The sequence below is a fragment of the Crocuta crocuta genome, unplaced genomic scaffold (genome assembly GCF_008692635.1).
Source record: "Crocuta crocuta isolate KB4526 unplaced genomic scaffold, BGI_CrCroc_1.0 scaffold132, whole genome shotgun sequence".
NCBI lineage: Eukaryota > Metazoa > Chordata > Mammalia > Carnivora > Hyaenidae > Crocuta > Crocuta crocuta.
The window spans coordinates 1,375,241-1,395,465 of record NW_027528611.1 but is presented as its reverse complement, the minus strand read 5'-3'; the positions used below and the strand labels follow the sequence as shown (position 1 = coordinate 1,395,465).

At 44.3% G+C, this 20,225-nt stretch overlaps 1 protein-coding gene across 2 annotated transcripts in view; it reads left to right on the top strand.

The window, feature by feature from the left end:
• Positions 1 to 20,225, top strand: part of CMTR1 (cap methyltransferase 1) — a 49,659-nt gene that overhangs the window by 8,880 nt on the left and 20,554 nt on the right. For both annotated transcript variants that reach the window (XM_077754870.1, XM_077754869.1), the window contains 11 exons: positions 978 to 1,129; positions 2,697 to 2,855; positions 5,784 to 5,876; positions 7,300 to 7,371; positions 8,519 to 8,613; positions 8,727 to 8,799; positions 13,753 to 13,951; positions 14,739 to 14,857; positions 17,285 to 17,381; positions 17,704 to 17,836; positions 18,549 to 18,728. In XM_077754870.1, the coding sequence (XP_077610996.1) occupies positions 978 to 1,129; positions 2,697 to 2,855; positions 5,784 to 5,876; positions 7,300 to 7,371; positions 8,519 to 8,613; positions 8,727 to 8,799; positions 13,753 to 13,951; positions 14,739 to 14,857; positions 17,285 to 17,381; positions 17,704 to 17,836; positions 18,549 to 18,728 (1,372 nt within the window). The remainder of the gene's footprint in view (positions 1 to 977; positions 1,130 to 2,696; positions 2,856 to 5,783; positions 5,877 to 7,299; positions 7,372 to 8,518; positions 8,614 to 8,726; positions 8,800 to 13,752; positions 13,952 to 14,738; positions 14,858 to 17,284; positions 17,382 to 17,703; positions 17,837 to 18,548; positions 18,729 to 20,225) is intronic.

Sequence of the window (20,225 nt, the reverse complement as noted above, 5' to 3'; positions counted from 1 at the left end):
GTCTGAGAAACTACCTGAATAAAATCGCGTCAGTTTGACATCACTTTCAACTTAAGAAATTCACGTATCTATAAAAGAGAGTGGAAAAAACCAGACAGACATGGTGATATATATAGAGTGAGTCATCCCTCTTTGAGCCAGGACACAGGTAACTGACCACATCTGGCAGCTGCTAAGGTGGGTCTTATTTGGAGTCCATTGGTAACGAGGTGGGTGACCATGAAGGTAATGGTTTGGCTTACTTCGGTCACCAGCTTCCTCCTGGAGCGTTTAGGTGTCACTCCTCTACTGTTTGCTTCAGTTGATGCTGCTGCACAAGCACCTGTACTCTTCCCTGTCCTTCCTTCCTTTTCCCTCTTCCTGTTCTTGTTCCTTCCTTCCCACCCTTCTCTTTTCCCTTGCTCTTCTTCTGCCTCTCCCCTGTGAGCCAGCTCTTCTCTGTGGTGATTCTATAGATCCACCCTCTTACCTGTCTGTGTGTTTGAAGGAGTGTGAAAACAAAGGAAACTAGGAGATTAAACAATCAGAAACTGTTAGTCCCATGATAGAATTGTTGAAAATGGAGCTAGGTATCAGTGTTTGGAAGTTGATGTTCAAATAATAAACAAATAAAATTTCAATAAATACGTTTTATATTTGACAGCATTCTTTCAAACACTGGTTTCGTTTAGCCTTCATACGACCCCATGAGGTAGGTATTACCATCTCAGTTTCGTAGGGGAAACAATTGAAAGGATAGGAAAGGACATCTGATATTTTTGAGTTCCCATCGTGTGTCAAGTGCTGTTAGGAGCTTTGAGTGACTTGCTCAAGTTAACATAGTAAGAGGTAGAGAATACATTTGACCCTGGGTCATTTAGTGAACTTTATGTGTGCAATGGGTAAACTGAACACTAGTTGAATAAATGAAATCTGGACTTCTAGAGGATACTTTGTGCCATAAACTCACCTAAACAGTTTCTGTTTTTCTTTTCCAGCATCTACCACGAGCCTAAGTGGGTCCGACAGTGAGACTGAGGGGAAGCAACATAGCTCTGACTCTTTTGATGATGCATTCAAAGCAGACTCCCTTGTGGAGGGAACTTCTTCTCGCTATTCCATGTATAATAGCGTCTCCCAGAAGCTTATGGTATGTCAGTGCTTGGGTAGGGTTTCTAAAACTCCACCAGCAGAGTAAGAGAAGGGAAATTGTATTGGTATGAAAAGAAGAAAAGCTAGGGCATGAGTTTTTCCTCTGCTTTCCAGCTACTGAAATTTAGTAGAGAGAATGTGGCCCCCTTCTTAATAGAAGTATCTGTCACATTTGAATCATCCATGGTAAGTGGCTGCACAAGCCTGCTGCTTCTGTCCTGTCCAGAACTGGATCACTCTTTGGTCTCCTTAGAAATGCAAGCTTATCGTAAGTCCTTGTGAACATACTTCCCTACACATAGATGTGTCTGGATGGGTAAAGGGGCTTCATGCTGTGAATTTTTGCTCTAGTGAGTAATCTCAAGAGAAATGACTAAAATCCTGCTCACTCCCAGATGCCTAAAATAAATGGGAGTAGTATAGTCTTTTATATTATTTTGAAAAGAAGGTCCAGTTCTCCTTCCCAATTTCTATACCCCATTGACACAGCAGAAGAAGGAAAGTGACCAGGAAGACCTGCTTCCTTTCCTTATCAGATGTTGGTGCACAAAGGTGAGGGAAATCCAGGTTTACTCCCTGGCTAGCTTTAATATTATAGTTAACCCCTCCATTTTCTTTTGGATTCATTTAAGAATAAGAACTGCCATTTCTGAAGTCATAGTCAGGATTCTAGTGGGGGGGAGGGCCACAAACTTTGGGGAAGTGGACAGTGGGGAGTTTTGTGGCTCAGTCAGCCTTTTTTACCAGGGGAGAGACTTATGGCTACGGTAGGAATTCTGTCCAGTTCTTGAGTCAGTAATGCTCCTTCCAAAGGGAATATAGACCCTCAAGGAGGAATTAGGTTTTCTTAGGATTGGAGCTCTTTTATTAGATAAGGGCGCTTGGTGTTTGGGATTTGGGTCTCTGATTTTTGGGGTATATAACTGGGCCTATTGACTCAGGGGTTTAGTGTGAGCTTATGGACAATTGTAACATTTAAAAAAGTTCCTGTCCAGTATCTTATGGTACCTTCCATACCTCAGTTTTACATGAAGTGATTTTTCAGTTAATACCTTGATTAAGTGGGCTCCTGCAAGCCCTCATTGTCTTTACCTAGTAAGGCTATTTGGGTGGCTGAGGGTAAGGTAGAGTTGCTGCTTGAAGCATTTCCATTTTAAATTACGTTCTCTTTATCAACTCTACTGTAGAGCTACGTTTCACTTAATCAGACAAATTAGCTGGAAGGGGAGTTGTGCAAATGTCCAATGAGATTCATTAAGTGCTCTTGGTGCTTTTAATTACAGCTATGAGGTCCCATCTCATTTATCCAACTTCTGGTTGCCCGAGACTTTTACTTCCAGAATAGATGGCCACAGGACCCACAGTTAAACTGTAGTTACTTTTTTATGCTTATTTTCTTCAGTAGGCCTTTCCTAAAGGAAAACTTTAGGCCTTACTCATCTATGTTTTCTCAGAGGTTAGCACAATGTCTGAATGTGATAGGGGCTAAATAAATGTCTGTCTGTTTATTTAAGTGCTCCTTTATTATCTATTTATATAAATGCTCTATTTTATTTCTTTTTCAGGCCAAGATGGGCTTCAGGGAAGGTGAAGGATTGGGTAAATACAGCCAGGGTCGGAAGGACATTGTTGAGGCCTCTAATCAGAAAGGTCGAAGAGGCTTGGGTCTGACACTACAAGGCTTTGATCAAGAGCTGAATGTGGACTGGCGAGATGAGCCAGAGGTAACTGCTGAGGGGAGGAGGAGACAGGAAAACCAACTTGTGTTNCAGGAAACAACTTGTGTTTGTGTGTGTGTGTGTGTGTGTGTGTGTGTGTGTGTGTGGCTTTAAGTAGCCATATTAACAAACTAGAAGTCTCCAGAGGCAGTGGGGATTGGAACTAGTTTTTTACATGGAATGGACTGAGGATGTCCAAAATGGAAACAGAAGAAATATACTGAGGGAGATATTGTAGGATGTGGGTTTGTTTTCTATTAAGGACCAGTGGGTAGAAGATGCTGGAAGACAGAGTTTGACTCCACAAAGAACTTAGAAAAAAATTTTTTAATGTTTATTTAATTTTTGAGAGAGAAAGAGAGAAACACAGAGACAGAGACTGAGACTGAGTGGTGGAGGAGCAGAGAGAGAGACACAGAATCCCAAGCAGGCTCCAGGCTCTGAGCTGTCCGCACAGAGCTCGACATGGGGCTTGAACTCACAAGCTGCAAGATCATCACCTGAGCCGAAGTCAGACGCTTAACTGACTGAGCCACCCAGGCGCTCCCACAAAGAACTTTAATAAAACAGATATACCTTTCCACGAGTGGTTAAGATACCTCATGAGGTAGTGAGCTCCCTCTCTCTGCTGAAAGGATTCAAAGGTGCTGAAGGAGGACCCACTTTCCCATTCTATGAGTGATTGGATTAGGTGCCCTCTAAGGTCTTGCACCATTATGGGTCTATGACACCCCATCTCTGTCAGTGTAGGTGTTTGTTTATGCTCCATAGTTACTAGTTGGTCTGCTGATCTGCTTGGGTACCAGTTGTTTTAACCCCAACTACCAAAAGAGATTCCTGTCCTTTTTTATGGGACAGACGATGTTGAGATTTTATTTTTATTCATTTATTTATGTCCTATCTTATTTCACAGAGGATTTGAAGTAGATATGATAAAAGTGACTAAAAATAATGATGAAATATTTCCATTACAGAGTTGAAACTAGAGAAAATAGAACACAAATGTCTAGTCTTCTACATAGTTGGCTGTAGTTGAGCTTCATATGTGGCTCTGAACTCTGGAGAATTGATATTTTATTTGTCTCCGTGATGTTCCAGTTCAGGAAAGAACTCCTGAGAATTGCACGTGATAAAAGCCTAATAAGGCTTCAGAGTAAGATGCTGACAAGTCAGGAGCTAATGGCTTCTGGAGGTGGTCCTGCTCTGTTGCCTTATAGTTGCAAGGAGACAAGACCAGCAGAATAGCAGATGAGACAGTGCAGAATAGGGTAAATATTTGTAATTGGGTGCTAGATACAGGTTTTTACCTCAAATACTTGGTGCTTTCCATGTCCTCATTTGTATGAAAACCAGTAAAGAGTCTCGATTCTCTTAGTGGGGAAGAATTAGAACTAACTTAACTCAGAATCTCAAATTTGTCTATAAAATCTCTGTTTTTAATGAATGTAGGCTATTGAAATTCCTTTCTGGGGCAAGGCTGTCCTAATTATCACTTACTGTGATTAGGTTTTTCCTCTTTAAAGAGATGCCCTGTTGTTTGGTTAAGAGTTTGGCCTATTAGTTGGTGTCCACCTCTTTAAGGCAGGTGAGTCTGGGTTGCCTCAGGTGACTGTCCAGTCCTGTAGTCACTGCAGAGAAAGTGCTTGGTGCCTGGGGCAGCCCAGGAACATGGAATGCAAGGCTTGACTCTTTGGACAAAGTCCTTTTGCAATCCGTTTTTGCTCTTAATATTCATACTTCTGGGGGGAGATTGAGTCTGCTTATTCTCTCCAAAGGGGCATCCCAAGTGTATATGAGCTTTCTTCCCCCCAGAGTTTGTAATGTATAACCATTTATAAATGGTTAAAGGTGATGGATTTGACCGGGGGGAAAGCCATGATTCACTGCCAGATTCGTTGACGAAGGCTTCAGTAATTTTTCTTTTAAACTTTTCTCTCTAGTTGATGGTTGGCTTGCCTCATGACCTTGCATTGTGTTACCATTTTATGCTTTTCAGCACATGTAATATTACCTTTAATCATATTGCTTCAATTTGCAGTGGTGAGTCTCTTCTCCACGCTTGCTTGGGAGGCAGTGTGTAGAGCTGCTGTGCAGGTTAGCCACCTGTTTAGGTTTTAATAATCCAGTGAATGTAGTCCTGGTTGCATGTTAGAATCATCTGGGGACTTTTAAAAAATGTACTTAGAACCAGTTTCTGCCTCAGACTGATAGAATCATGTACTCTGAGGGTGGGGCCTAGCTATCAGTTCTCTTTAAAAGGACTACAGAGGGGTGCCTGGCTGGCTCTGTCGGTGGAGCACACGACTCTTGATCTTGGGTTGTGAGTTCGAGCCCCACGTGGGGTGTAGAGATTACTTAAAAATAAAATCTTAAAAAAATGGGACTGCAGATGTTTCTAATGCTTAATGTAATTGAAAAATTAAGAGAATGCACCATTGAGGTGCCAGTTTCAGCTTTGGGACCAAATAGGCGAGGGATCCTATCTGTTAATAACACTTTGAAAGGCATCAGGAGGTGAGACGTGTTGCCATTGGGTCTTCCCGGTATAATTACCTTTTCATAGACTTATAGCCTGTGTGTACTTCCCTGTGTCCCCACTGCTCTGATTGTAGACCCCTTGGGTCAAGGACCATGTCTTTTTAACTGCATTCTGAGTACTTAACCCATAGTATGTATTTATGAAATAATATTGGAACAAATGGAAGAAGCTTTGAAGGTTTGGGAAGTTTCTAGAGATTCAAACTAGAATTGTAGCTGGCCTTCAGAAGTTAAACTTTAGCATCATGGCTCTCAGTTCTCATGTCTGACTTCCTGGAGGAACCCTTCCCAGTCTGTATGAGTCCCTTTTGATTGTTTTGGGGAAACCCTGATGAGTTGGGGAATAGCCCTGAGGGGCTGTTTTACTTGACTTACTTGCTTCTTTTTTGTTTGTAGCCCAGTGCCTGTGAGCAGGTGTCATGGTTTCCAGAATGTACCACCGAAATTCCTGACACTCAGGAAATGAGCGATTGGATGGTTGTGGGAAAGGTAGGATTTCAGGAAAATACACCCTGAATTCTTGGCACTTACCTCCTGACTTTTCTCCTTGAGTCCAGTATGTATACTGGACACCCACATTTAAGAAAAATGTGAATCTACCATTCTGGCAGGAGTAAAGCTGTGTCAAGATGGTGTGTCAGAGGCTTTACAGATATTCCCTTGGGAGATGTGACAGGGTTTTTTTTCTCCTAGTCATTTAACTTGCAAGGCAGCACAAAATGCATAACTTCTGTCTTCCTCATGGATGCTTTTTAGAGTAGCTGATTATACATTTGTGTATATTCTGGTCACTGCTGGGCACTGTTCCAGGTAGATGAAAAGACACCATCCCTGTCCTCAGAAAATAATGAGGGAGTTGTTACAGAGGGAATTTGTTTAATCTCCTTCTGGAAAACTGTAAGAATAAAGTAGATAGCCACCAAATCAGTATGGTCTGGAGAGTAGTTCTCAAAGTGTAGGGCACCCTGGGGATCTCCAGGACCCTTTCTGGGGGTCTGCAGGGTCAAAGTTATTTTCATAATGATACTGGAAAGTTACTTGTTTTTTCACTCATTCTCTCATAAGTGTCCAGTGGAGTCTTCCAGAGGCTGTACCACAACCAACTGAATGTAAATGCAGAGAGGAGAATCTAGCCATCTTATATTAAGCCAGATATTAAGAGATTTGTAAAAATGGAAAATAGTGCCACTCACCTCATTAAAAGTTTTTTTGGGAAATAGTTACTTTTCATAAAAATGTTAACGTAGTGTATTGCTCTTTTACACTGAATAAATATTTTAACATTTTCTCAGTTTTAATTCCTAATACTGTTGGTATGTATATATTCCCCATATAAACAAAAGCTCTTTGGGGTCCTCAGTGATTTTGAAGTGTGTAAAACCCGAGAACACCAAGTTTGAGCATCTTTGGTTTAGAGGTAGTCTCATTTAAACATGAGGTTGGATTTGGCACCCCTGTGAGGGTCTCTTGAATCCTTGTTTTCTCTGATGTTACCAGGTCCTACCTGGTGCCTGGTGTCCTACCTCTGTATTCATCATAGATTAGGAGGCTTCCTCGTCGAAGGACAGGCTTCTGTCATTTAAGGTGGTCCCCATCCTTCTGCCTCTATACTCTGGGAGCAGACAGCTTGAATGTTTCCTTCCTGTTTGCTTTTCTCAGCCTCAGCATTCATGAGTCTTCTGTCCATATGGTGCTCTAATCAGAGCACCCAGGGGGCAGCTTCATCTCTTAGCCATCTGGAGGGTAGCCAGAGGGATTTCAGATTTCCTCTTTCCCGCCCCTCAGGGATTGATGTTCCTTTCATAGACTCAAGCCCCTTCTTGCTCTACTCACTTGGAACCCTCGTTTCTTCATTCATTCTCCCAAATGCAGTCACATGTGGTCATTATTGATTGTTTTCTTCTTTCTGTAGAAAAAGATGGTTATTGAAGATGAGACAGAGTTTTGTGGTGAAGAGCTGCTTCACAGTGTGTTGGAGTGTAAGGTAAGAACTGTGGCTAGAGCTGGGTTGAAAACCTTGTGTGAGGGGATGTTGTGGGCTCTTCCAGTTCTTTTGAATTGGTTGTATGGGGCTGAAGTTTAGCTGAAGTTTTTCCTGGAGATCAGATGTGTGGCTTGCTAAATTTCTCCAAGGTAGTTTCCTTTTTCCTGGTTCCTTGTAGTATTGTACTGTCCCTGTGGTCGGTAGCCAGGAAATGATCCAGTTAACCTCAGTGGGTCGGTTCATTGCAATTCTGAGTGGGCCTGGCGTAGTGAAAAGTTTGGAATCATTCTTTAGCATCACATAGGCCAGAATTCAAATCCTTGTTTTGCAGGATTTTTGGTTGTGTGACCTTGGGCCAGTTGCTTTAAGCTGCTCTTAGTTTGAGTTTCCTCATCTATAAAATGAGGAGAAATACTTCCCAGGATTGTTATGAGAATTAAATGAAGGAATCCGCGCGAAGCTCCTGACACGCTGGGTGAATATTAGTCTCTCCTTGATACTTTTGGCGTGATTCTGTGTCAGGAAGTACATTGCCTGGGGCAGAATGAGCCAGGGGAACTCTGAGGAATAAATCGGTTGGAGAAGAAGACCTTAAACCAGCCTCACTGAACTATTGTTTTTTTTTTCGCAGGCAGAGGGTTAGGAATATCCTTAAGGTGACTGAAACTCAGGTGAAGGAGGCTTTTTTTTTTTCCCCTCAGGGGAACAATTGGAGAAGGGAGAAAGGGTCTCTGTTGTGTTTGGCGCCATCAGAAAACATGGGCTTGGTTGGTCTGCCCTCTCTCAGGAAGCCTTAACCACAGAATTCTGGTTCCTTGGAAAGTTGCTGCTGGAGTGGAGAAACAGGTTTGCTCTGAGGATTTGTTATGCCAACAGGTGGCTTTCTGCATAACTACGGGTGCCATTTATTAGCCACTTACCATGCAGGCACATGCTCATGTTTTATATTTTCCACTTTATAGCTGAGATAGTTGAGGGTCAGAGTGATTGAGCAATTTGTCTGGGGTCACAGCTGGTCATTTTAGAGCTGAGATGCAGCAGTATTGTACCTCTTTAGAGGACTGAGTTGGGCTCCTCTAGTACTTAAGTCCCCTGTCCCATCCTGGAGGGTGATGCTCACCTCAGGGTTCTGATTCTCTCCTGGCAGAGCGTGTTTGATATCCTGGATGGGGAGGAGATGCGACGAGCTCGGACCCGGGCTAATCCCTACGAGATGATCCGAGGAGTCTTCTTCCTAAACAGGTTTGCAGACATTCCCATCCCCTCCCCTGACATGTACTGCTGCACCTTTCATCTGAGCCTCAGCTTTCCACACATCTGGTGTACTGAGTTGCACTTTTCTGTCTTTGTTGCAGGGCGGCAATGAAGATGGCTAACATGGATTTTGTGTTTGATCGCATGTTTACAAATCCGCGGGATTCTTGTGGGGTGAGAACAAGATTCTGTGTATGAGTTTATAGTGCTAAATGGGCTTAAGCTTCAGGGGCCCGGAAATGCCATTCATGCAATGTTAGGAGAGTATTCCTGCTATGTGGTAGAGATAAGAGTTTGCTTGGAACTCTCAAATAAGGTCGCTCAGTGCATCCTCTGGTGTCAGGGATGCTCCACAAGGTATTTGTCTGTAGGGCTTCAGGCCCTGAGTTCCAGCCCCCAACTCTGCAGATCCTCCTGCCCACCCTGAGTGGAGGGGGCAGGGTTTGCAGCAGTGGCAAAGGGATATTTCTGGGCAAAGTCGGCACTTGTGATATCTGTAGGCCAAGGGAGCAGGGAGGTGAGGCCATGAGATAGAGTGTGGGCCCTCCTCCTGCATCTGTTAAACATGTATTTATCCTACTATGTGCCAGGCACCAGGAGTATAATTTGATTTATATATTTTATTTTTCAAATGTTTACTTTTTTTAAGAGAGAGAGACCGAGACAGAGCGTGAGCAGGTACGGGCAGAGGGAGAGGGAGACACAGAATCCAAAGCAGGCTACAGGCTCTGAGCTGTCAGCACAGAGCCCGACATGGGGCTCGAACCCACGAACTGTGAGATCATGACCTGAGCCAGAGTCAGAAGTTTAACTGACTGAGACACCCAGGTGCCCCAGAAGTATAATTTTAAATGAGATAGATGTGATCACTTCCCCCGTGGCACTTAAGTTCCGGATGTTCTGGTGGATTTGAGAACTGATAAGGGTGCAGGGTTGAGATGCTTGTAAAACCTTTCTGTGCTCATCGGTGTGTGGAGGCCAGCTGCTGCCAGGGAGCTTTAGCTGCTGCCTTCCTACCATGGGTGATTTGGAGTGTTAAGGGTGAGTATGCAGTCCTTACAGTGAGCTTATTTTCCAAGTTCAGACTTGTGATATCATCTGACTTGGGTGCTGTTTCTGGTATGAGAAGGGGGTGCTCTGGGAAATGTGAGTGTTGGATGAAATGTGGGCATCTGGGTCCTTCCACTGGTCTATTTAAAATCAGTATCATGTCTGAAAATCTGGCTGTGTTATTCAGTGAGGGGTTGCGGGGGCAGGAAGAACAGAACTTTCATCACAAGTAGTGTCACTCAAGTTCATCCTTTCTTTGGGCCTCAGCTACCTCATCTGTGGAATTAGTCCTACTAACCTGCCAGAGGGTTGGGGTAGGACCAGAGGCCCTTAAGATTTGTTCCAGTTCTAAGATTTGTGATTTCAGATGTGGCCACCTTCCCTTTCTGCCTTTCTGAACCAGCTTTGCATGGGATCATAATTATTAGATTTTGGCCCTTCTCAAGAAGTGGTAGAGCAAAATGATTTTCTACTCTGCTGCATTTCATTTATCTGAACACAGACACACCATAATTATAGAGAAAGAATAAAGGAAATTTCATCCTGGCATTCCTCTTAGGGTTTCAAAGCATTTTTCCCCAGTCCTAGAAAGTTAGTTCTCTTTGACAATGAAGAGCCAAGAGCCAGCTTCCCAAACCTGTTTCTGCTTCACACTCTGTCCTTCCACTAGACCCCCTGATTATCCACTCGCTGAAGGAACTTATTTTGTAATTTCTTTAGTGTTTCAGCTCCACCTCCCTAACTGCTTCTCTCTGTGCCGGCAAAACTGGCGAGCAGATCCCTCCAGCCTGTAGTCATTTCTTTTTCCCAGGTCTCCCTCCCTGTTTACCAGGACCAGCAGGCAGCACAAAAGGGCTCTTGGAATTAGCAACTTGAGAAAATTAGGTTGATATAATGTTGGTTTAATTTTCTGAGTTCCAAATGATTTCCTTTAAACCCCTGCCTGGCAGAGGAGCTCTGTCAAGCTGATGGGAAGTCATAGCATCATTTTGGGCTTTTGAATGTAAACGCCTCCAGCAGCTGGTATCTGGTTATTGTCTTTTGCTGTCAGGAAAGTGAAGTAGGCACCAGGGTTGTACCATTCAGGTCAAGGGTGGAGATGTTAGTTACATAGGAAAAGGCAACCATGTTTGTAACGCTTCAGGCAGCTTCTTGACCTGAATTGAGTGTTAGTGACCATGGAGAATTGCCCTTTCTGAGATGTTTCTCTTCACTCCACTATAAAAAGTGGTTTCTCTCCAGCCCCTAGTGTTTTCTTCTCTTTTCATCTCTGTTTTCCCCTGAGGACCAGATGATAGCCAAGCCCAGCAGGCTTGGTGTGTTTTTCAGGCAACGCAGAGGCTAGTAGAGCAGTCCCCAGTGGAGATGGGAGTGGCTAAAGGTCTGGACACACACTCGGGTTTACTAGAGTCTCAGTGGCTCTAAACTCACACAGATTTTAGAATAAGAGCATGGAGAATTTGAAGCTTGGACAGGTTTGAGGAAGTTGGAGGTGGCAAACAGAGGGGACTATGAAGTTTTTCACTGGGTTTCTGGTTCCATGGGTTGTGGTAAAAGGAGAAAAGAGACTCACTAGGGAAACAAAGAAATTGTAAATCTGAATTGGAAGAGATCAGGGAAAGAAGGGAGTTTAAGATTCTTTAGGTATATGCTAGCACATTAGTGCAGGCTCTGTGTGTCTGGGGGTATTGCTGAGGTAAGTAAACCTTGTCTGTGTAGCCTAAGGAGACAAAAATTGAATGTAGATCTTTAAATTTCAGTACTATCTTAGAGGAAATTATAAAGTGATTATACAGAAATTATAGAGGCACTTATGAAGTGCTTACTGAGCGTGGAGTACTGCACTGGGCATTGGGAAAGGAAAAAGGTGGTAAAAGACGAGTTCTGACTCTAAGGAAGTTGATCCAGTTGAATGTTGTGTCATCTTACATTTAATATTGACAGTTTATAAAGATCTTTCACATATGGTACTTTAATCCTACAACAGCCTTAAGAAATAACTTACATTAATCCCAATTTACAGTTGAGGGAATGCGAGTTTAGAGGCCTAAATCATATGCTTGCTCTTAACTGCACAGCCAGTAAGTAACAGAGGTGAGAACTCCAGCTGTCCTTTCTATGAAAAGACCTTCTGGCCATGACCCATGAGGGTGACATGTCTTGAAATCACAAATGGAGATCATACTTATGCCCTCTTTTTGGAGGTGAGATTCTCTCATGGATTCATTTTCCTTCCTTTGCCTGGTCTTCCTTTGAGCCAGTGGCTCACCTAGAGAGCCCAGAGCCCAGGGCTGGGGCATAGCCAGTGGTGAGAAACATTGTTTTTCCTTTTTTCAGTGTGTGCAGGCCTTAAACTTGTGACCCTTGCCTCCTTACCCCTGGGCTGCCTAGAAAATGCTACATAATGTTCTCTGCAAATGCCATTAGGTCTTTTGTGTGTGTGTGTGTGTGTGCGCGCGCACACGCGCGCGCAAATGAATATAATCCAGAAATATGAATAATTGATAGCTTGGGAACAAAGAATACTGAGGCAGATTGGTAGGGAAGAAGAGAAAGAACTGATACATCTCAGCACGCCTGGGTGGGCTTGTCATAGGATGATGACGTTTATTTTTAGCTAAAGCCAGTTTCTCCAGAGACTTCTTCACTGTTTTGGTAAAGCTGGATAGCTATCATCAGAAGATAGGCCCTTTTCACCCAGAAAGTGACTAGATTGTGAATATTAGTATTTTCCATTTCTTTCTTACAACTGTTCCCCCTAAAGCTTTCTCATCTTTAGCTAGCAGTTACAAAACTCTGGATAAGTACTCGGCCATAACAAACCTATGGAGAGGGAAAGCTGAGCTGTCTGAGCTCTTTCTAGTTTAGGGTCCTCTAGTCACCTGCTCTAGAGCTCAACCTCTTGTCACCACTGTGCAGATGGCATATCCCTTCTGCCTTGGAGCCAGGTCAGACAAGTAGAATTCACCCTCTAGGGCCAGGTGTATAAAAGATAAACACAATATGGGCCAGTGCCGGGTTCAGCATAAATTCCAGATTAAGGATTAAGAGCTACTGGAGGGTTAAAAACTATAATCCAGTAAAAATTCAAATGATTGTTGTAATTTAGTTATTCCTGAGGTGGGCAGTACCCTAGGGGCTGCCTGGAAGCTCCACCCCAGTGTCTCCTCCCCCCTCTGCCGTGTCAGCCTCCAGCTGTGCACTGCCCCATACTCTGGGCTAGCAGAGGGGCAAAGGCAGGAGAGGAAGGGAGTGCATAAAAGGAGGGGACTCAATGCACTGTGATATCTTGGATTGGATCCTGGAACAAAACAGAGACTCTAGTGAAATATGAAATCAAGTTGAATTTAGTTAATAGGGGTGTACCAGTGTTGGTTTCTTAGTTTTGACAGATTTTGTAAGATGGTAACAAAATTGGAATCTGAACGAAAAGTATGAGAACTCTGTCTTTGCAATTTTTCTGTAAATCTGAAATTATTCCAAAATAAAAAGTTAATTGAAAAATAAATAGGGAGATCCAAGATGGAAGGGGAGAAGGGAAGCAAAGGCTGTGGTTTGGAAAGGTAGGTAGGCCCCGTGACTGGGAGGGAGACACGTTAGAGTCCATCAGACTTTGGATAGAAGACCCGAGTCCAGCAGTCGGGCTGACTGGATTCTCATTTAGCTTTGTTGCACACAGGCTGTGAACAGGTTGCTTTGTGTCTTGGTGTCTTTTTTTTCCTTGTCTGTAAGTGGGGGATACAGTATCCTGCTCAGTGGGACTCTTACAAGGCAGTATATGTTAAGGGAAGGACTCTGAAATATAAATGAATCCTCAGATTCCCTTTAAGATGTTTTTTTATTAGGAGTCTGAGCCAGGCCATGTGGTTGAAGGGCATTAGGGATATTTTGAGGCACGGATGGGCCACTCCCAGGGTGATGATCACAGAAGATACATACCCTGGGTGTCGCGGCCCTGGCAGGAGCTCTGCACTCCACTTGCTAAAAGGCTCATTTTATGCCCCTGCATTCTCCTTCCTGTTGCCCATTGAGCCAGACTATTTCCCTTCCTCCCCTGTCCACCACTTGCCGTTGCAGAAACCACTGGTAAAGGACCGGGAAGCTGAGCTTCTGTACTTTGCTGACGTCTGCGCAGGCCCAGGCGGTTTCTCTGAATATGTGTTGTGGAAGAAGAGGTGGCACGCGAAGGGCTTTGGAATGACTCTGAAGGGCCCAAATGACTTCAAGCTGGAGGACTTCTACTCGGCCTCCAGTGAACTCTTCGAACCCTACTATGGTAGGAACATGGAGGAGGGCAGTAGGGGCTTTGAGAGAGTCCTCTGTGGGGACTTTAGTTCTGAAGCAGTTATTATCCTCTTGGCATGTTTTCTTTCCTAGGTCTCTCAGCCTGGGGTTTCCAGTCCTGTCCTGAAGATCTCGGTTCCCTCTAGACCTTCTCTTTTTACCCCAGGCCTGTAGGATACAGGTTAAACACTCCACTCGGCAAACTCTCATCAAAATCGTATTAATTCCTCTTTTCTTCTCTTGTGGTGGCAGGAGATAATGAAACTGCCTGATCTCCAGCTGAGAAATGGCAGGGTTATTAACAAATACAGACTCCATGCCCATCTCCAGCGTGTGCACGGGGTGTGGAATTCACTGGATAACAGACAGCTCAGCAGCCCCACAGCAGTCCCTCCACTCTTTCTTGATTGTTGTGATTTGGCAGCAAATCCCAAGTTCTTTCTTAACAGTTCTTATTTAAAAATTGTTGTTGGTTCCTAAATATAGATGCTGTAAACACAACTTCAGTCCTGAAGAGGAAGGCCCTCTACTTCAGTTGATGACTCTTGCCTGAACAACTCTTTTTGAATTCTGCTTTATTACAGCAGGCCCTGTTTTTGCCTTTGGTCCGTCACTGCAAGGCAGCCTTGCAGGATGGATCCTGTGGTGAGTTGCTCCTCATAGGACCTTTGCTCCTGGTCCTCGAGGAGAACCTGTATTCACAGTCCCAGAGAGCTTGTGTCCCAGCTCCTGGGATGCACAGGGTAGGTGAGCTAAATGTGAATCTTGTGTCCTGCCAGGTGAGGGTGGGATCGATGGAGATGGAGATATTACCCGCCCAGAGAACATCACTGCTTTTCGGAATTTTGTCCTGGATAACACAGATCGCAAGGGTGTCCACTTTCTGATGGCTGATGGGGTAGGTGATGTGTTCTCCATAGAGCGATGCTTTAGGGATTTATCATGTCAGAAGCTTGAGAGTTGCTTTTGTTTTGTTTTATTTGGTCCTTTCGACTGCCCCAGAAAGTGATAGTTCACAATTCAGATAGTAGGGATGTGTGATGTATGTTTTTATTCTTTCTGCATATATTTTCAATGATAGCTTTGTTAGTGCTGTGATTTTGTGGACACCTTTGCTTGGAGCAAATAGACCTTCTTTAAAGGGCCTTCCTTGGTTGGCTGTGAGAAATGGTAGGGGAGGATCATGACTAAGATGGACTATGCAAAGCTGACTGTAAAGAACATTTCCATCATTTGTCACCTGGGTGTGGCTCCTGGTAGAGGCTGTCCTTACATGACCACTCCTAAGCCTCTGGATGGGCTGAAGATGACCACATAACCAAAGGCAGCAGCTCGGGGAAATCCACTGGAGGCTCTGTCAGCGGTTGGACTGAAGGGAATATTCAAGGAGCCTTGTTCTTTGAGCAGCTGCTTGAGGCACAGAGGGGAGCCCACTGTAGCTTTCTCATCTGGAAATCTGATGCTGCAGGTAGTCTTTTCTGGAGGAAGCCACTACTTCCTCTAAGAGGGAGGACAGGAGAATGTGGCAGTTGCTCGAGGGTCACACGGCTAGAATTGAAAAGGCCTCTCAGACAGTAACTGTGTGGAAAGGTGAAGGAGAGCGCAGGATGGGAGCATAGGATCTGGAGAGGCCTGGCTTGCCACAGCATCGTGCATGTCAGGGAAGCAGACAGACAGGCTTGGGGGGAGGAGGGAGGGGCTGCTCCAGCTGTGTAGATGTGGGGGCCTGATAGTGCTTGTGAGGCTGTTGTTGCATCATGGCAGCCAGAGCACAAACTCAAGGATTGTCTTTCTGCTTAGGCAGTGGAGCCTGATGACCTGGAATTTTTACTTATTTATTTAATTGACCCTATGAACAGGCATGCATTTTGAGAAACATTTATAAATCTGGAGGACATTGTTAAACAATTTTTGATTCTGAGTCATTTAGCTATTACCATTGTAGGACTGAGTCAGGGAGACCTGGCCTGGCTGGTGCTAGCTTAACAGTCATCAGCCTCCTTTACATTTTAAGAAAGTTATTGTTAAACACACACATACACACTCACAGACACACACACAATTTACCATCTCAGTCATTAAAAATTTTTTTTAATTTATCTCTAATTTTTTTTATTTGAGAGAAAGAGTGAACAGGGCAGAGGGGCAGAGGGAGAGACATGGCATGGAACATGACACAGGGTTTGATCCCACAACCCTGGGATCATGATCTGAGCCAAAATCAATAGTTGGACTCTCAACTGACTGAGACACTCAGATGCTTGCTTCCCCCTCCCCACCGACCTCAAACATTTTTATTTTTTTAATGTTTTATTTATTTTTGAGAGAGAGACAGCATGAGCGGGGAGGGTGAAACAGAGAGGGAGACACAGAATCCAAAGACAGGCTCCAGGCTCTGAGCTAGCCGTCAGCACAGAGCCCAAAACAGGGCTCAAACCCATGAACTGTGAGATCATGACATGAGCCGAAGTCGGACGCTTAATCGACTAAGCCACCCAGGAGCCCCTCTCAAACATTTTTAAATGTACAGTTCAGTAGTATTGGTTATATTCACATTTTTGTGAAACAGATTTCCATGCTTTTTTCCTTTTTGCAAAAGCCAGTAAGCAACTCTCCTCTCCTCCCTCTTCCAACCCCTGGCCTCCTTTACTTCTGTGTGAGCTTGGTTTCCTGCTCCCTGCTGTGATCTCATAGGGAGGGAGACCACTCCAGGAATAGCAAGGTATATTCTTTGAACAAACACCCTAGCCAGAGATCTTGCCAGCTAGAGGGAGAAGCTCCAAGGTCTTGAGACAGGAAGGGGGTTTTGGTTAGCAGAGAAAGAGATTACTGTGACTGTCAGTTGGGTTAACTTTTCTCCTGTCACCTTTCTGGGGCCTGTCCAGTGGCTAAGCGCAGGCAGAGGATTCACACCACTCCTGGGGTCTTGGACTGACCAGGGCATTCTGTTTCCTATCTTGTAGTTGGCCTGTGACCAACCAGTATTTTGCCTCTATCCTGCCTCGCTCTTCCCCTGGATTCCCAAATGGGTTTCAAAGTATTCTGGACCATCTTGGAAAAGTAGACTTGGTTGTATCCCCTGGGAGTGATGGGGCAGAAGAGTGGTACTGTGCTAGGAGTCAGGCCTGCGTCCTGGTACTGGCTCTGTACGTGAGGAGCCATATGATTGTGCAAAGTAATTTAAACACTGAGCTGTATTTTTTATCGGTCAGATTGTGGAAGTCAATGGAAACACTTGAGGAAATCTTAGTGAAGATGTAGTAGGGATGAATGAAGTCCTTATCACTTCTCTTTTCTACTCCTGATTCTTATACTCTCATTTCAGGGTTTCTCAGTGGAGGGACAGGAGAACCTGCAAGAGATCCTCAGCAAGCAGCTGCTGCTCTGTCAGTTCCTCATGGCGCTGTCTGTTGTCCGAACAGGTGATGCTTCCTCAGGTGTCTCCCCAGCCTGGGGCCTGCTAGAGGCCCAGTTGGACATGAGCACTTAACAGGGTTTTGGAGTAAGCGGGGAAAAAACCTGCTTGAATCAGGTGACAGTTAGCTAAATGAGGAATTTAGGGAAGTAAGTGTAATAGAATCTCCCAGAGTCCCCTCTAAAGCTGAGACTATCCCTTCAGTTGCCTCTTTTAATGGGCCCAAGTGCTGGGTCCCTGGCTTTGTCACATTTATTCCCTGAGACTGCCTTACCATCTCCTGGGATAGAGCCCACTGATGGCTGTTGGTGTCTTCGCTCCTAATCTAGGAGGCCACTTCATCTGTAAAACCTTTGACCTGTTCACACCATTCAGCGTGGGGCTCATCTACCTGCTGTACTGCTGCTTTGAACGAGTGTGTCTCTTTAAGCCGATTACCAGCCGTCCTGCCAACTCTGAGAGGTAAGGCCTTCCTCTCCATTTTAATCAGACTAGTTGACTAAATGTTATAACAGAAAAATGCAGCTCTCTGGCATAACTACTCAAGCTGCATTAAAGCCCTGATTTTAAGGAAGTGATTAGAGCCAAGAGGAGTCAAGATTTGGATCTTACTGGTTCTGTGGTGTGTCATTTCAACCTCTGCCTGCCTCCTTCTCCACAAGCCTTATTCCTCACACTGAGGTGGGGGATCCTTGGCTTGGTCCAGGAAAGAGAAAGTGAAGAAGGGCCATCTGGAGGGACATGGGCGGGGCCAGGGCAAGGGGGCCACCAGCCAGAGGCACTGGTGGCATCCCATTTGGGACACAGTGTTCATGTATGATGTGAGAGAAGATGTGGCCAGTCTAAATTGCTAGGTGCCTTGTTAAAAACACAGATTTCTGGGCCCTGGTCCTGGAGAGTCTGATTGATTAGGCCCGTAATTTAACAGACTTCCTAGTGCCGGTAATGCCGCCAGCCTGGCACAGGGTAGTTGGGAACTACTGCCACAGAGAGTAGAAATATAGCCCAACATAAAAAGGAAGGGATTGAATTGAACTTTTGCAGCACAGAATAGGTGCTGTTCTTTGTTCATAGACTAAGATTCTTTAACTTTATGACTCAGCAAGGAGTTTGGAGAGGAGGGATGTGGGGGAGAAGCCCTTGGTCAGTGGCGTGACAGGGTATCTTCTCCCAGGTATGTGGTCTGCAAAGGCCTGAAGGTGGGCATAGATGACGTGCGGGATTACCTCTTCTCAGTCAATATTAAACTCAACCAGCTGCGGAACACCGATTCTGATGTCAACCTTGTGGTGCCCTTGGAGGTAATCAAAGGAGACCATGAATTTACTGACTACATTATACGGTCCAATGAGAGGTAAGCAAACCCAGTGTTTTTTGCTGATATCACTGTAGTATCAAGGAAGACCAAAGAATGAAGGACTGAATGGCTCTTAGTATCACTTTGTCGATCCAAAAAATTGGTGACTAAGATTGGTCTGCTTGTTCCAAGGCTCTCTGGGACTTGGGGGACCTTGGGGACCTTTGTCCTACTCCCAGGCCCTGTCCCAAGGGCAGCCAGTGGGAACCTGCCTATGGGAGCCCGAGTTTGATAGTGAAACCTGATAGAGAGCAACCTTGCCCTGGTCCCCAGAGACAGGAGTAACTCTCTTTAATTGCTTCTATTTGTGAAAAGCCATCATGGTTGTTGCCTTGTGAAACTCTCTTTGGAAAACAGGAGACGGCTAGGAAGCAAATATGTAACATGCTTTGGAAATTTCTGGTAATGAAGCTTTTTTGCCAGTTTATGAATTCCCTAGATGGGTGATCTGAATGCTGGGGTTTCTTTGTTGTTTTTTAAACCTGTTTTGATTTCTGCCCCCCTTCTTGTTACTGGTAATAATTTAAAGTTTGTGACAGTTGGCTCAGTTTTCTAAGGGAAAACCTAGAGAAAAGTTTTTTGAGGTAAGTTGGAGAGTTATATAGTAGTGAATCAGTAGAAGTGGCCCTTTCTCACAGGGCCAAACAGATGTTGGTGTTGTCATTTCTAAGGGTATAATCCTGTCTCCCATAGAAGTTTGAAGGTATAGGTGGCCCTGGAGAATCACAGAAGGAGAGAAAGTCTTTATTCATTTCTCCATCGCCCTACAGTGTTTTAACTTGCACAGTACTGCCACATAAGCGTGCTTATCTTGATGGTAGTGCTCGGCACTGCGGCGGAGCAGATACTAAGCTTCAGCCTGTTATACATAAGGAAACCGACTCGGGAACTGGTCTAGAGTCAGCAGCGCCAGGGCTTGGTGACATCTCTGTTCGCTGAACCGTGCTGCCATCTGCTATGAGTGTGTGTGGTGCATGGCAGAACCAGACTCCTTGGTGCTCCTAGTAGTGCAGTGTTTACGCAGTCCTGTAATGAGTCCGTTTGCTCTTTTTCTTTTTAAAGATTGATGCATAATTAAGTAATTGAAATGCAGATCTTATGTGTATTTTTGACAAATGCATATATTAATGTAGACTACATTCCTATTAAGATCTAAAAAAATTACTATAACCTCAAGAAATTTCTTTGTGCCCCTTCCCTGTTAACCCTGAAGTAACCAACCTTCTAATTTTTATCTTAGACCTGATTTTGCATGTTCTGAAACTTTGTATAAATGGAATCATACAGACACACTTCTGTGTGTGGGGTTTTTGTTTTTTTACTTACCATAATGTCTTTGAGATTCTTTTATGTGGTGTTAGTTTGTTCCTTTGTATTGATGAATAGTATCCCGTTCTATGGGCATACCAAATTTATTTTTTCTGTTAATGGACATTTTATTTCCAGTTTGGGGCTGTTATGAATAAAGCTGTTGAAACATTCTTGCACAGGGAT